Genomic DNA, 14719 nt, shown 5'->3' with positions numbered 1-14719 from the left:
CTGGCGCCAGGTCATCTATAAGTCTTTGCTAGGTAAAGCCCCGCCTTATCTCAGCTCACTGGTCACCATAGCAGCACCCACCAGTAGCACGCGCTACAGCAGGTATATTTCACTGGTCACCCCCAAAGCCAATTCCTCTTTTGGCCACCTTTCCTTCCAGTTCTCTCCTGCCAATGACTGGAAGGAATTGCAACAATCACTGAAGCTGGAGACTCATATCTCCCTCACTAACTTTAAGCATCAGCTATCAGAGCAGCTTACAGATCATTTTACCTGTACATAGCTAGCCCATCTGTAAATAGCCCATCCAACTACCTCATCCCCATATTGTTATTTATTAATTTTTTGCTCCTTTGCACCTTAGTATCTCAACTTGCACATCAGTACACTCCAGTGTTTAATTGCTAAATTGTAATGATTTCGCCACTACTGCCTATTTATTGCCTTACCTCCCTAATTTGACCTCATTTGCACACACTGTATATAGACTTTTCTGTTGTGTTATTGACTGTATGTTTGTTTATTTCATGTGTAACTCTGTGTTGTTGTTTGTGTCGCACTGCTTTGCTTTATCTTGGCCAGGTCACAGTTGTAAATGAGAACTTGTTCTCAACTGGCCTACCTGGTTAAATAAATGTGAAATAGAAAATATAAACAGCTCTAATGTTACAGGCTTCACTCTCATGGTGCATTGTAAAAGTCTGCGCAGGACCAATTTCTTCATCCCTCTCCAGTTCTTCCCTGTTGGATTTCTGTCAGACTGACTCCCGCCCGCTACTGCAAGAACTGTATGGGATCAATATCATGTCAAATGTATTGTGAACACACAGCATGCATTTTGTAGAGAAAGATTGCACTTTCTCTTGAGCTATACCCTTTACCAGAGGGAGGATTTTCGGATAGAGAAATAATGGGTGACCAATATTTAGGCCTATTTCTAGGCAATGTAGTAAACTATAGCCTAATCATATGCCTATTTAGGCAGTACATTTCCCTGGAAAGATAACTGCCCCGTGCTTCTTCGCACATGCATAGGCTATAGCCTATGTAGGCTACTGTAGAGACCACACGCGCACCTGTTCTCGTGAACTGGAAGCAGCAAGAATGATGACAACGACACCTGCTACGTTTTTCATAGTCCTATGGGATATAGCCTAACTTTTAGGAGGACGATTTGCAGGCAGAGACAAATGAGTAATCAATACTTATTGAAAATGAAAAGGCGCAACGATCGCTCACCATAGTTCTCTAACCGATGTGCGCTTTGTGCCTTTTCAAGTATGATTACATTTGTTCATTGCACATGGTTGAGCGCCCTCCACTTTCCATGATCAATATTTATTTACAGATACTGTAATAAACTACAGTCGAATCACATTTAAATAAATGTCATATTCAAGTTAACTGCCACATGATTCTCCGCACATGTAGGCAGCCTACTCTATATCAATGAGACCACACATACTAGGCGCACTTGAACTCTCACGCCTAGCTAGGAGTAGTAGGCTACTGAAGTTGATGCAGCCAAAAATATGTGCTTTTAATACAATAGGTAGGCTAATGCATACAATGCAGAAAGAGGACCGTTTCCAAATAATCGATGGGACAACAAAACTAGTTTCCTAGTTTTCCAGCTCCCGCCCACTGCGCCACAATGATCTCTGTCAGGACCTGCAGGTCCCGCAGGCACGCCGCAGGAATGCAGCCCTCTAGTGCAGTCAGTACACGACTCTAAGCTCATCATGTCTTAGCACGATTAGATGGTGACAGCAGGGTCAGACAGCCAGGGAAGATCAGTCTACGGAGCTCAGGTGAATTTTGCAATATATTAACAATACCATTGAATGATACAATGTTCCATCTTGAATTGATAGGTAGTTACAGGACAGCAGTTTAAGCTTAAAGCTACAGTCTGGGATCTGGAAATAATGGTCATTTCAATTATTGAACCATTGATTCTATTCTTGGATAATATAATGTATAAATGTACTCCAAGGTAATTATTTGTCATTTTAGGAGGATCAGATGGTGACTGGGGTCTCAGCAGGGTCAGGCAGCCAGGGAAGACCAGCAGATACTTCACTTTATTCACTCTGTGCAGCAAACACTGGACAAGCCTGATACTATTTTAAGGCAGTCTGCCAAACCTCAAGTTGATTTCCAAACTGTATCAATGGTTGATAGAGGCTTTTCCAGAATAACACTTAACATGTAAAACAAAAATGTGAGGAAGACCTGGTAGAAGCTATTGATGATGATGATGATGAATGGATACAGATTTGATTTAATGCTCAGTCATGTTCATATAATCTCAGACGTAAATGACTGCAGTTTAAGGCCATCCATAGAACATACTATATGTCAGTGAAACTGAATATCATGCATTCAGAAATGCAATACCTCTGCTGGAGGTGTAAAACACAAAAGGGGACATATTTGCACATGTTATGGTCTCATGAAGGCTGAATGAATTCTGGCAAAGAGTATGTTCTTTCATCTCAGCATGTCTACATATTCTCTTTTCTCCCTGGTTTTGTTTTCTTGGAAATATTGATACTGGAGGCATTTAACAGTGCATTCAAAGTATTCAGACCCTTCCCCTTTGCCTTATTTTGTTACATTACAGCCTTATTCTAAAATTAATTTAATTGTTTTTTCCCCCTCATCAATCTACACACAATGCCCCATAATGACAAAGCAAAAACAGGTTTTTAGACATTTTTGCAAAAGTATAACCCCCCCCCTCTGGAAATATTACATTTACATAAGTATTCAGACCCTTTACTCAGTACTTTGTTAAAGCACCTTTGGCAGTGATTACAGCCTCGAGTCTTCTTGGGTATGATGCTACAAACTTGGCACACCTGTATTTGGGGAATTTCTCCCATTCTTCTCTGCAGATCCTCTGAAGCTCTGTCAGGTTGTATGAGGAGCGTTGCTGCTCAGCTATTTTCAGATCTCTCCAGAGATGTTAGACCGAGTTCAAGTCAAATCAAACCAAATCCAATTTTATTTGTCACATATGTTATTGTAGGTATAGCGAAATGCTTCAAGTTGTAGAAACATCTCAAGGATGATCAATGGAAACAGGATGCACCTGAGCTCAATTTCGGGTCTCATAGCAATGGGTCTGAATACTTACACAACCGGTCAAACGTTTTAGAACACCTTCTCATTCAGTGGTTTTTCTTTATTTTTACTATGTTCTACATTGTAGAATAATAGTGAAGACATCACAACTATGAAATAACATGTATGGGATTATGTATTAACCAAAAAAGTGTTAAACAAATCAAAATAAATGTTATATTTGTGGTTCTTCGAATAGCCACCCTTTGCCTTGATGACAGCTTTGCACACTCTTGACATTCTCTCAACCAGCTTCATGAGGTGGCTGCCTCTCAGGCTTCCTTGCCAGCCGTGTTCCCACATACCGCTGGTTCGTTTCTCCGGCTGCCTCTGCTCCCCTTCCCGCCAGGATCTCCTCCCATGTGTAGACTCCCTTGCCATCCAGAACATCCTCCCATGTCCAGGAGTCCACCTTGCCATGCTGCTTGGTCCGTTGGTGGTGGGAAGTTCTGTCACGGCTGGCTGAAGGACTGGACCAAGGTGCAGCATGGTAAGCATACATTTTCTCTTTATTCAAAAATTACGCCGACAAAACGAAGAACAAAAACCAAACCCTGAAGCTTTGGGCTATGTGCCCTGAACAAAGACAAAGTTAACTTCCCACAAAACAGGTGGGGGAAAAGGGTACCTAAGTATGGTTCTCAATCAGAGACAATGATAGACAGCTGTCCCTGATTGAGAACCATACCAGGCCAAGACATAGAAATATAACATAGAAAAAGAACATAGACTACCCACCCCAACTCACGCCCTGAACAACCTAACACAAAGACATAAAAAAAAACTAAGGTCAGAACATGACAGTGTGATACATTTTATGGCGGATTTGCTGTTTCTGTGTGTTAATGTACTTTATATTTGAGGTGTATGTGTTTCTTTTAATGATTTTTTTTGTTTCCAATTTAAAAAATGAATGTTGTGAACTGGGAAGGAAATTGTGTTGTGAGGGAGTTGAGTTATTGACTAAACTGGTGGGGGTTGGGCGTGCAGGCGGCTAGGGCTGGCTGGTCGGTCTGGGAGAAATTTTAAATAGAGAGTTTTAATAAAGACAAACAAAAGTCTTTGTATTTTTTTCAAGAGTTGTTCAGTTGTTAGGCTCTTGGTCAAAGGTGCAACACAATATTTATTATTGATTTACCTTTGGTCTAGTTCAGTCTTATTAATCACGTAAGCATTTTGAATAATGATCTCTTACCTAGCTTGATGACTGTGAGTATTTTTGCTTACTTTGTGTTCTAAATGGAGACGGCATATTGGATTGTGTAAAAATCTTTAAATTACCTTTAGATGCTTGACAAATTCTAGGGGAGGACCCCAGACACACTGCCAGGTTAAGGAACTTTTAGGGAACTCATACTCTTCTGTAAGCGTCATTGAAACTACAACATGATCAATGTTCGACCTCAACATTTGATAACTATACAACAGAACAGATTAATAGGAATGACATTTACTCTCATTGGTGGCTAAAAATAACTACCTGAAAGCCACACCCCTAATAAACTACACCTCCAGTGTTCTGATCTCAATAACCCATCAGCGACAACCCAGCACCCAGCATCAATAACCCAACAGTTTTTAAAGAGAACAACCCAGCACCCAGCATCAATAACGCAACAGTTTTTAAAGAGAACAACCCAACTAAGTGACCCATCGCCTGCAAACCAGCAGTTGGGTCAACCAAACAACCCCGTATGTTTTGGTGTAGAGGGGCAAAGCTATTGAGATGTAAAAACATACAGTGTGCTTAAAGTTTGGGCTCCATCCGTGGCAAATGCTCAGTCAAAATAGAGCAGAAAACACAGCAGCATTCTACTTAGGATATTACGACGTTAAGAGACTGATTCATGATCTCTCACTTTGACTTTTTAATCTGAAGCAAGCTTTCTTTTATTCGTGGCCTTGAAGAATTCGCAGGGAAATTGCATTAGGCCTACATAGACTATCCAGTCACTACACTTGTTAATATCTGTAATGAAATATGTTTAATTTAGTTAAGGAATGTATCTTTAAATGTGAACAACATCAAAATATTATTGTCTTATTTGACCCTTTCGACTAACTGGAAGGTCAACTCACTGTCAGACTTCCAACGACTCCCCCCCAAACGTTTGTCAAAGTGCCAGCATGGAAATACTTAGAGGGAAAAATAAGAAGATTTAATATTTGGCCTTTAGGTTGGTTTTTGGAGCAAAGTAGAAAGAAGCACGTTAACAAGCTCAAAGATCATCAAGTTTATGGCAGTATGTTTTATTATCTCTTTCACAATGTTAATGCCAGTTACAAGAGCAACAACAGTTGAACGGTCGGTGAAGATATCTAATCAACTACCTGAAAGGTGACACATCCAAATACATAAAAACATGTTTTCCTAAAGTAATACATTCTAATTCAAAAAGATAAATGTTGCAATTTAACACAAAAAAATCGAACATAAGAAAAATGCACGCAACTTGAAGTTACTGTTACACTTTATGATTAAAACCATTTAAAATGCATGTAGCAGTACTCCAATAAGCCATGTGTTGTGTAACAATATGTGTATTTCTCAGCACCAGTATATCTTACAAGACTCTTTTCGATGTTAGGAGAAAGACCAAGGTCAAGGGTTGAAATGGGGACCTTTTTTTATCCTCTTATCTTATCCCAACATGGAGTTAAAAGCCATCAAACACACTCTGTCCACTTGTGACAACCAGTCACATTGCGGGTTTGGATGTCACACAGTATGGGGTTGGTTGTCACAATATTTGCTTGTAGCTTATTCCTTTACTTGATCGAACAATATTTCTAACAAAATTCAGCATTTTATGCCGTGAGGATAACACGCGTCATTTTCAGTGAATTTGTGTGTGTGTGTGTGTGTGTGTGTGCTTGCTTGGGACGGCAGGGTAGCCTAGTGGTTAGAGCGTTGGACTAGTAACCGGAAGGTTGCAAGTTCAAACCCCCGAGCTGACAAGGTACAATCTGTCGTTCTGCCCCTGAACAGGCAGTTAACCCACTGTTCCTAGGCTGTCATTGTAAATAAGAATTTGTTCTTAACTGACTTGCCTAGTAAAATAAAGGTAAAAATAAAAAAATATGCGTGTGTGGGTGTGTGGGTGTGTGACAGAAAACATGTGTGTTTGAGAGAAAAGCAACGAAGGGAGCTCTTTATATCACAAGAACAAAATAGCTTGCAATTTATTGTATACCGGGGGTGGCAATATTGAAAGTGACAACCAACCCTGTATTCCATGTGACAACCATCCCCAACTACACCACCCCCCAATGCTAATTAAGATGTTAGTTACCACATGGCTTGACTTTTACCTATGAAAAACACATTCATCTCACCACAATGTTTTGTCATGTTGACATAAATTGACCAGGTGGATGAGTTCTTTCAAATTCATACATTTTAACCTTCCAATTATTACACAGCACCATTTCAATTGGGAGTAATTAGCACTGTGTCAACCATCACCGGTGTCCCCTATATCATATCAGTTTCATTCCTTTGCCTAGGGCATCTGTAAGGTCATCTGTGTCTGAAGAGTGCACCTCGACTCTCCTTGGCTCTTCAGCATTTCTGCCTTTTTTGTCTTCAGTGGTGAGGAATTCCAAAATCTCAGAGGCATCACCAACTGTCTTCTTTTTAGTCTGACACCACTCTGCTATCTGCATCAGTATCTTCCTAGCCTTATTCCTGTGCCAACTCTCAATCGGAATCTGGTAGCCCTTTTTGAACTGGGTCACAGCACCATACACGTCTTTCTTAGCGTAGTACAGAAACCGTCCGAAACAGGAGTGGCATTGCTGCTTGTCTGAGTCACTAAGGGACTCATCTTTCAGCAGGTTGGTGAAGATTTTCATCGCCTCCTCCAGCTGGTAGTTGGCTCCGTAAGCCTCAGCCAGGTTCAATCTGAATTGGATGCTGGATGGCTTCAGTTCCACAGCTCTGGAGAAGTGATGGATGCAGAGCTCTCTCTTCTCTTTTATCTGGCGTGCTTTGATCCAACTCCCTTCCCTCTTCTGCTCAGACATCTGGTGGAACTGCTGTTTGTGACACAGGCCGATTTGGTAATGCATGAAGGGGGAGTTTACAGACAGTTCGACAGCTTCCTCCAAAACCTCCAGGGTCTCATTGATGTCCGCATGCCTGAAATACTCGGCCAAGTAATATGTGACGTGAGGCACGTCAGGAGACAGTCTGAGGGCCTCTTTGATGAGTTTCATGGACTCATGTCGACTTTGGTTTTGAAGCTGCACAGCTAGTAGGACCATGATTTCAGTGTTATCGGGCTCTAAGGATAAGGCTTTCCTTAGCTGAGTAGCACCTTCAGTATGCGCCAACCTCTCTGTTCCATCCATGGCTAATCCCTCCAACCTGTACAGGACCATGGCATAGCCCACGTTGAAGGATGCATTGTCTGGTTCTTCCTTAAGAGCTTTCTGAAAGCTCTCCTTTGCCCCCAAATAAAATAGCCCCCCAAGCCTTAGAAAACTCAAAGCCTTCTCACCATGTATTGAAGGTAAGCTGCCTTGAATAGCAGTCGTAACACCCTTATTGATGTTTTCCAGCTTTCCAATGTAGGCATCCACATCATTCATGTTCCCTGAGTGATAGTGAACCCATGCAAAGTTAGCATAGGTTACCAGTAACTCTGTATCATCCTGTCTATTCTTCAATGCACTCTCAGCCTTGTGGAGATACTCAAGAGCACTAACATTGTTTTCCTCCAGGTGGCTCAGAAAGGCTAGTAAGTTGAAATATGTGGCATGGTTCGGACTGCTGAACTTCATGATGCGATACAGGAGTTTTTCAGGGAGGCTGTCCCGGTCCTTGATGTCATCCTTTTCTATTCCCCATGTAAAGTGACACTCAAGTGCTTTCAGCTTCACTTCCATATCTGTTGTGACAGAAGCGCTATGAGAAAAAAGAAAAATACCCATTAGTATTTGTTATTATAATATTATTATTAGCCCATCATTGTTGTCGTTGTTATCAGCCATCATCATCCTCATCATCATCACAACAGCATGGACAGTACCAGTCAAAGGTTTGGACACACCTACTCATTCAAGGGTTTTTCTTTATTTTACTTTTTTCTACATTGTTGAATAATAGTGAAGACCTCACAACTATGAAATAACATGTATGGGATTATGTATTAACCAAAAAAGTGTTAAACAAATCAAAATAAATGTTATATTTGTGGTTCTTCAAATAGCCACCCTTTGCTTTGATGACAGCACTGCACACTCTTGGCATTCTCTCAACCAGCTTCATCTGGAATGCTTTTCCAACAGTCTTGAAGGAGTTCCCACATATGGTGAGCACTTGTTGGCAGTTGATGTTGAGATATGTCTTTTGCTTGAAATCTGTGATGCATTTATTTGGGCTGCTTTTTCTGTGGCTGGTAAATCTAATGAATATATCCTCTGCAGAAGAGGTAACTCTTAGTCTTCCATTCCTGTGGCGGTCGTCATGAGAGACAGTTTCATCATAGCGCTTGATGGTTTTTCGACTGCACTTGAAGAAGCTTTAAAAGTTATTGAAATTGTCCGTATTGACTGACCTTCATGTCTTAAGGTAATGATGGACTGTCGTTTCTCTTTGCTTATTTTTGCAGTTCTTGCCATAATATGGACATGGTATTTTACCAAATGGGGATATATTCTGTATACCACCCCTACCTTGTTACAACACAACTGATTGGCTCAAACGCATTAAGAAAGAATGAAATTCCAGAAATTAACAAGGCACACCTGTTAATTGAAATTAATTCCAAATCAAATTTTATTTGTCACATACACATGGTTAGCAGATGTTAGTGCAAGTGTAGCGAAATGCTTGTGCTTCTAGTTCCGACAATGCAGTAATAACCAACAAGTAATCTAACTAACAATTCCAAAACTACTGTCTTATACACAGTGTAAGGGGATAAAGAATATGTACATAAGGATATATGAATGAGTGATGGTACAGGGCAGCATACAGTAGATGGTATCGAGTACAGTATATACATATGAGATGAGTATGTAGACAAAGTAAACAAAGTGGCATAGTTAAAGTGGCTAGTGATACATGTATTACATAAGGATGCAGTCGATGATATAGAGTACAGTATATACGTATGCATATGAGATGAATAATGTAGGGTAACTAACATTATATAAGGTAGCATTGTTTAAAGTGGCTAGTGATATATTTACATCATTTCCCATCAATTCCCATTATTAAAGTGGCTGGAGTTGGGTCAGTGTCAATGTCAGTGTGTTGGCAGCAGCCACTCAATGTTAGTGGTGGCTGTTTAACAGTCTGATGGCCTTGAGATAGAAGCTGTTTTTCAGTCTCTCGGCCCCAGCTTTGATGCACCTGTACTGACCTCGCCTTCTGGATGATAGCGGGGTGAACAGGCAGTGGCTCGGGTGGTTGATGTCCTTGATGATCTTTATGGCCTTCCTGTAACATCGGGTGGTGTAGGTGTCCTGGAGGGCAGGTAGTTTGCCCCCGGTGATGCGTTGTGCAGACCTCACTACCCTCTGGAGAGCCTTACGGTTGAGGGCAGAGCAGTTGCCGTACCAGGCGGTGATACAGCCCGCCAGGATGCTCTCGATTGTGCATCTGTAGACGTTTGTGAGTGCTTTTGGTGACAAGCCAAATTTCTTCAGCCTCCGTCGTTCTTCACGGCGCTGTCTGTGTGAGTGGACCAATTCAGTTTGTCTGTGATGTGTATGCCGATGAACTTAAAACTTGCTACCCTCTCCACTACTGTTCCATCGATGTGGATAGGGGGGTGTTCCCTCTGCTGTTTCCTGAAGTCCACAATCATCTCCTTAGTTTTGTTGACGTTGAGTGTGAGGTTATTTTCCTGACACCACACTCCGAGGGCCCTCACCTCCTCCCTGTAGGCCGTCTCGTCGTTGTTGGTAATCAAGCCTACCACTGTTGTGTCGTCCGCAAACTTGATGATTGAGTTGGAGGCGTGCGTGGCCACGCAGTCGTGGGTGAACAGGGAGTACAGGAGAGGGCTCAGAACGCACCCTTGTGGGGCCCCCGTGTTGAGGATCAGCGGGGAGGAGATGTTGTTGCCTACCCTCGCCACCTGGGGGCGGCCCGTCAGGAAGTCCAGTACCCAGTTGCACAGGGCGGGGTCGAGACCCAGGGTCTCGAGGTTGATGACGAGCTTGGAGGGTACTATGGTGTTGAATGCCGAGCTGTAGTCGATGAACAGCATTCTCACATAGGTATTCCTCTTGTCCAGATGGGTTAGGGCAGTGTGCAGTGTGGTTGAGATTGCATCGTCTGTGGACCTATTTGGGCGGTAAGCAAATTGGAGTGGGTCTAGGGTGTCAGGTAGGGTGGAGGTGATATGGTCCTTGACTAGTCTCTCAGAGCACTTCATGATGACGGAAGTGAGTGCTACGGGGCGGTAGTCGTTTAGCTCAGTTACCTTAGCTTTCTTGGGAACAGGAACAATGGTGGCCCTCTTGAAGCATGTGGGAACAGCAGACTGGTATAGGGATTGATTGAATATGTCCGTAAACACACCGGCCAGCTGGTCTGCGCATGCCATGAGGGCGCGGCTGGGGATGCCGTCTGGGCCTGCAGCCTTGCGAGGGTTAACACGTTTAAATGTCACCTCGGCTGCAGTGAAGGAGAGACCGCATGTTTTCGTTGCAGGCCGTGTCAGTGGCACTGTATTGTCCTCAAAGCGGGCAAAAAAGTTATTTAGTCTGCCTGGAAGCAAGACATCCTGGTCCATGACTGGGCTGGGTTTCTTCTTGTAGTCCGTGATTGACTGTAGACCCTGCCACATGCCTCTTGTGTCTGAGCCGTTGAATTGAGATTCTACTTTGTCTCTGTACTGACGCTTAGCTTGTTTGATAGCCTTGCGGAGGGAATAGCTGCACTGTTTGTATTCGGTCATGTTACCAGACACCTTGCCCTGATTAAAAGCAGTGGTTCGCGCTTTCAGTTTCACGCTAATGCTGCCATCAATCCACGGTTTCTGGTTAGGGAATGTTTTTATCGTTGCTATGGGAACGACATCTTCAACGCACGTTCTAATGAACTCGCACACCGAATCAGCGTATTCGTCAATATTGTTATCTGACGCAATACGAAACATGTCCCAGTCCACGTGATGGAAGCAGTCTTGGAGTGTGGAGTCAGCTTGGTCGGACCAGCGTTGGACAGACCTCAGCGTGGGAGCCTCTTGTTTAAGTTTCTGTCTGTAGGCAGGGATCAACAAAATGGAGTCGTGGTCAGCTTTTCCGAAAGGGGGGCGGGGCAGGGCCTTATATGCGTCATGCGAAGTTAGAGTAACAATGATCCAAGGTTTTACCACCCCTGGTTGCGCAATCGATATGCTGATAAAATTTAGGGAGTCTTGTTTTCAGATTAGCTTTGTTAAAATCCCCAGCTACAATGAATGCAGCCTCCGGATAAATGGTTTCCAGTTTGCAGAGAGTTAAATAAAGTTTGTTCAGAGCCATCGATGTGTCTGCTTGGGGGGAATATATACGGCTGTGATTATAATCGAAGAGAATTCTCTTGGTAGATAATGCGGTCTACATTTGATTGTGAGGAATTCTAAATCAGGTGAACAGAAGGATTTGAGTTCCTGTATGTTTCCTTCATCACACCATGTCTCGTTAGTCATGAGGCATACGCCCCCGCCACTCTTCTTACCAGAAAGATGTTTGTTTCTGTCGGCGCGATGCGTGGAGAAACCCGTTGGCTGCACCGCCCCGGATAGCGTCTCTCCAGTGAGCCATGTTTCCGTGAAGCAGAGAACGTTACAGTCTCTGATGTCCCTCTGGAATGCTACCCTTGCTCGGATTTCATCAACCTTGTTGTCAAGAGACTGGACATTGGCAAGAAGAATGCTAGGGAGTGGTGCACGATGTGCCCGTGTCCGGAGTCTGACCAGAAGACCGCTACGTTTCCCTCTTTTACGAAGTCGTTTTTTGGGGTCGCTGCCTGGAATCAATTTCCGCGTCGCGGAAAACATATTCTTGGTCGTACTGATGGTGAGTTGACGCTGATCTTATATTCAGTAGTTCTTCTCGACTGTATGTAATGAAACCTAAGATGACCTGGGGTACTAATGTAAGAAATAACACGTAAAAAAACAAAAAACTGCATAGTTTCCTAGGAACGCGAAGCGAGGCGGCCATCTCTGTCGGCGCCGGAAGTCGACTACCTCATGATGCTCGTTGAGAGAATGTCAAGAGTGTGCAAAGCTCTCATCAAGGCAAAGGGTGGCTACTTTGAAGAATCTCAAATATAATATATATTGTTTTACACTGTTTGGTTACTACATGATTCCATATGTGTTATTTTATAGTTTGATGTAGTAAATAGTAAAAATAAAGAAAAACCCTGGAATGAGTAGGTGTGTCCAAACTTTTGACTGGTACTGTATATCTTTAAAAAATATATATTTCTTTATTATTTTCCCCTAACCTTACCACTCTCCCATAATTGGAGTAAACTAATGGACGACAACACATACGTTTCTACTTCCAGCTTATACGTACTTTATACACTTTACAGACACAATGTATTTTACAATAATTATCTTTTGTTTGTTTTTCTTCATCTACCCTCAACCCCTCCGATCTATCTCTGAAGACCATCCAGTTAGATTTTTATTTGCCATATATTTTTAACTGTGCTGTTTCACAAAAGATCTGAACCTATGTACATTTTATGGACACAGTATATTTTTACAATAGTTATCGAGGAGTTGTGTTTTCTTTTGGGGATTGGTTCACCATGCTTACTTTACAACATGTTTGAGTGTTGATTATATTGGTAATATTGGTCAATACATTTCTCTAGCCTTACAATTTGTTTTGTGTTATCCAGATGGAAGGTTATTGCACACGAGTAGGTGAATTGAAGTGCTAATATTTAGTCAAATGTACAAATATTGAATATTCCGCTTTTATCTTGAGACGTTCTGCAGCAAAGTGTTCAGTCCACCATAACTCCACTCTCTCTTTCTCACTCATAACACAACAACATTGTTTATTATTGTGTTATATTAAGTACATTAGAGAGAGAGATTATGTACGTGCATGTCATTCAAATATGTTATAATTTTTGTAAAATTCTTACCTCATTTTACAGTCAATGGCAGAGAAGGAAGGCAACAGTATTGAGATAATAACACTCAGAAACAATACCCACATCCTGTGAAATCAAAGCTTTTCATTTAGCAGAAAGGAAAACGAAACTGATACGTGCTTGCCATATACAGTGGGGAGAACAAGTATTTGATACACTGACGATTTTGCAGGTTTTCCTACTTACAAAGCAAGTAGAGGTCTGTAATTTTTATCATAGGTACACTTCAACTGTGAGAGACGGAATATAAAACAAAAATCCAGAAAATGACATTGTATGATTTTTAAGTCATTCATTTGCATTTTATTTCATGACATAAGTATTTGATCACCTACCAACCAGTAAGAATTCCAGCTCTCACAGACCTGTTACTTTTTCTTTAAGAAGCCCTCCTGTTCTCCACTCATTACCTGCATTAACTGCACCTGTTTGAACTCATGGATTAAAATCCTGCAGCGCACGCAAGGTCCCCCTGCTCAAGCCAGCGCATGGCCAGGCCCGTCTGAAGTTTGCCAATGATCATGGAAGTTTGCCAATGACCTCTGGAGAGCCCTGCGGTTGCGGGCGGTGCAGTTCCGTACCAGACGGTGATACAGCCCGACAAGATGCTCTCAATTGTGCATCTGTAGAAGTTTGTGAGGGTTTTAGGTGCCAAGCCAAATTTCTTTAGCCTCCTGAGGTTGAAGAGATGCTGTTGTGCCTTCTTCACCACACTATCTGTGTTGGTGGACCATTTCAATTTGTCAGTGATATGTACGCTGAGGAACGTGAAGCTTTCCACCTTCTCCACTGCCATCCCATCGATGTGGACACGGAGTTGCTCCCTCTGCCCTTTTATGAAGTCCACAATCTACTCTTTTGTTTTGTTGATGTTGGGTGAGAGGTTATTTTCCTGGCACCACACTCCCAGGGCCCTAACCTCCTCCTTGTAGGCTGTCTCATCATTGTTGGTAATCAGGCCTTCTACTGTTGTGTTGTCTGCAAACTTAATGATTGAGTTGGAGGGAGTACAGGAGGTGGCTGAGCACGCATCCTTGTGGGGCCCCAGTGTTGAGTATCAGCGAAGTGGAGGTGTTTTTTTCCTACCTTCACCACCTGGTGGTGGCCCATCAGGAAGTCAAGGACCCAGTTGCACAGGGCGGTGTTCAGACCCAGGGCCTTAAGTTTAATGATGAGCTTGGAGGGTACTATGGTGTTGAATGCTGAGCTATAGTCAATGAACAGCATTCTTACATAGGTATTCCTCATGTCCAGATGGGATAGGTCAGCATGCATTGTGATTGCATCATCTGTGGATCTATTGGGGCGGTAAGCAAATTTAAGTGGATCTAGGGTGTCAGGCCGGGCTCTGTCTGGTCCACTCAGAGACTTGTCCCAAAGCCACTCCTGCGTTGTCTTGGCTGTGTGCTTATGGTCGTTGTGCTGTTGGATGGGGAAACTTTGCCCCTGTCTGAGATCCTGAGCGCT

The 14719-nt window shown here is 42.6% G+C and overlaps 1 protein-coding gene across 1 annotated transcript; it reads right to left on the bottom strand.

Moving 5' to 3' along the window:
• Positions 1-5358: 5358 nt before the first annotated feature.
• Positions 5359-13353, bottom strand: LOC115106362 (interferon-induced protein with tetratricopeptide repeats 5-like). The gene is made up of 2 exons (XM_065007914.1): positions 13244-13353; positions 5359-8038 (listed from the first exon to the last, which is right to left on the bottom strand). The coding sequence occupies exons 1-2, from the start codon at positions 13315-13317 to the stop codon at positions 6610-6612; spliced, it is 1503 nt and encodes a 500-aa protein (XP_064863986.1). The 5' UTR covers positions 13318-13353; the 3' UTR covers positions 5359-6609.
• Positions 13354-14719: the final 1366 nt, after the last annotated feature.

Source organism: Oncorhynchus nerka, linkage group LG23 (assembly GCF_034236695.1).
Source record: "Oncorhynchus nerka isolate Pitt River linkage group LG23, Oner_Uvic_2.0, whole genome shotgun sequence".
NCBI lineage: Eukaryota > Metazoa > Chordata > Actinopteri > Salmoniformes > Salmonidae > Oncorhynchus > Oncorhynchus nerka.
Note: the sequence above shows the minus strand (reverse complement) of the source record. Positions and strands in the feature narration are given on the sequence as shown.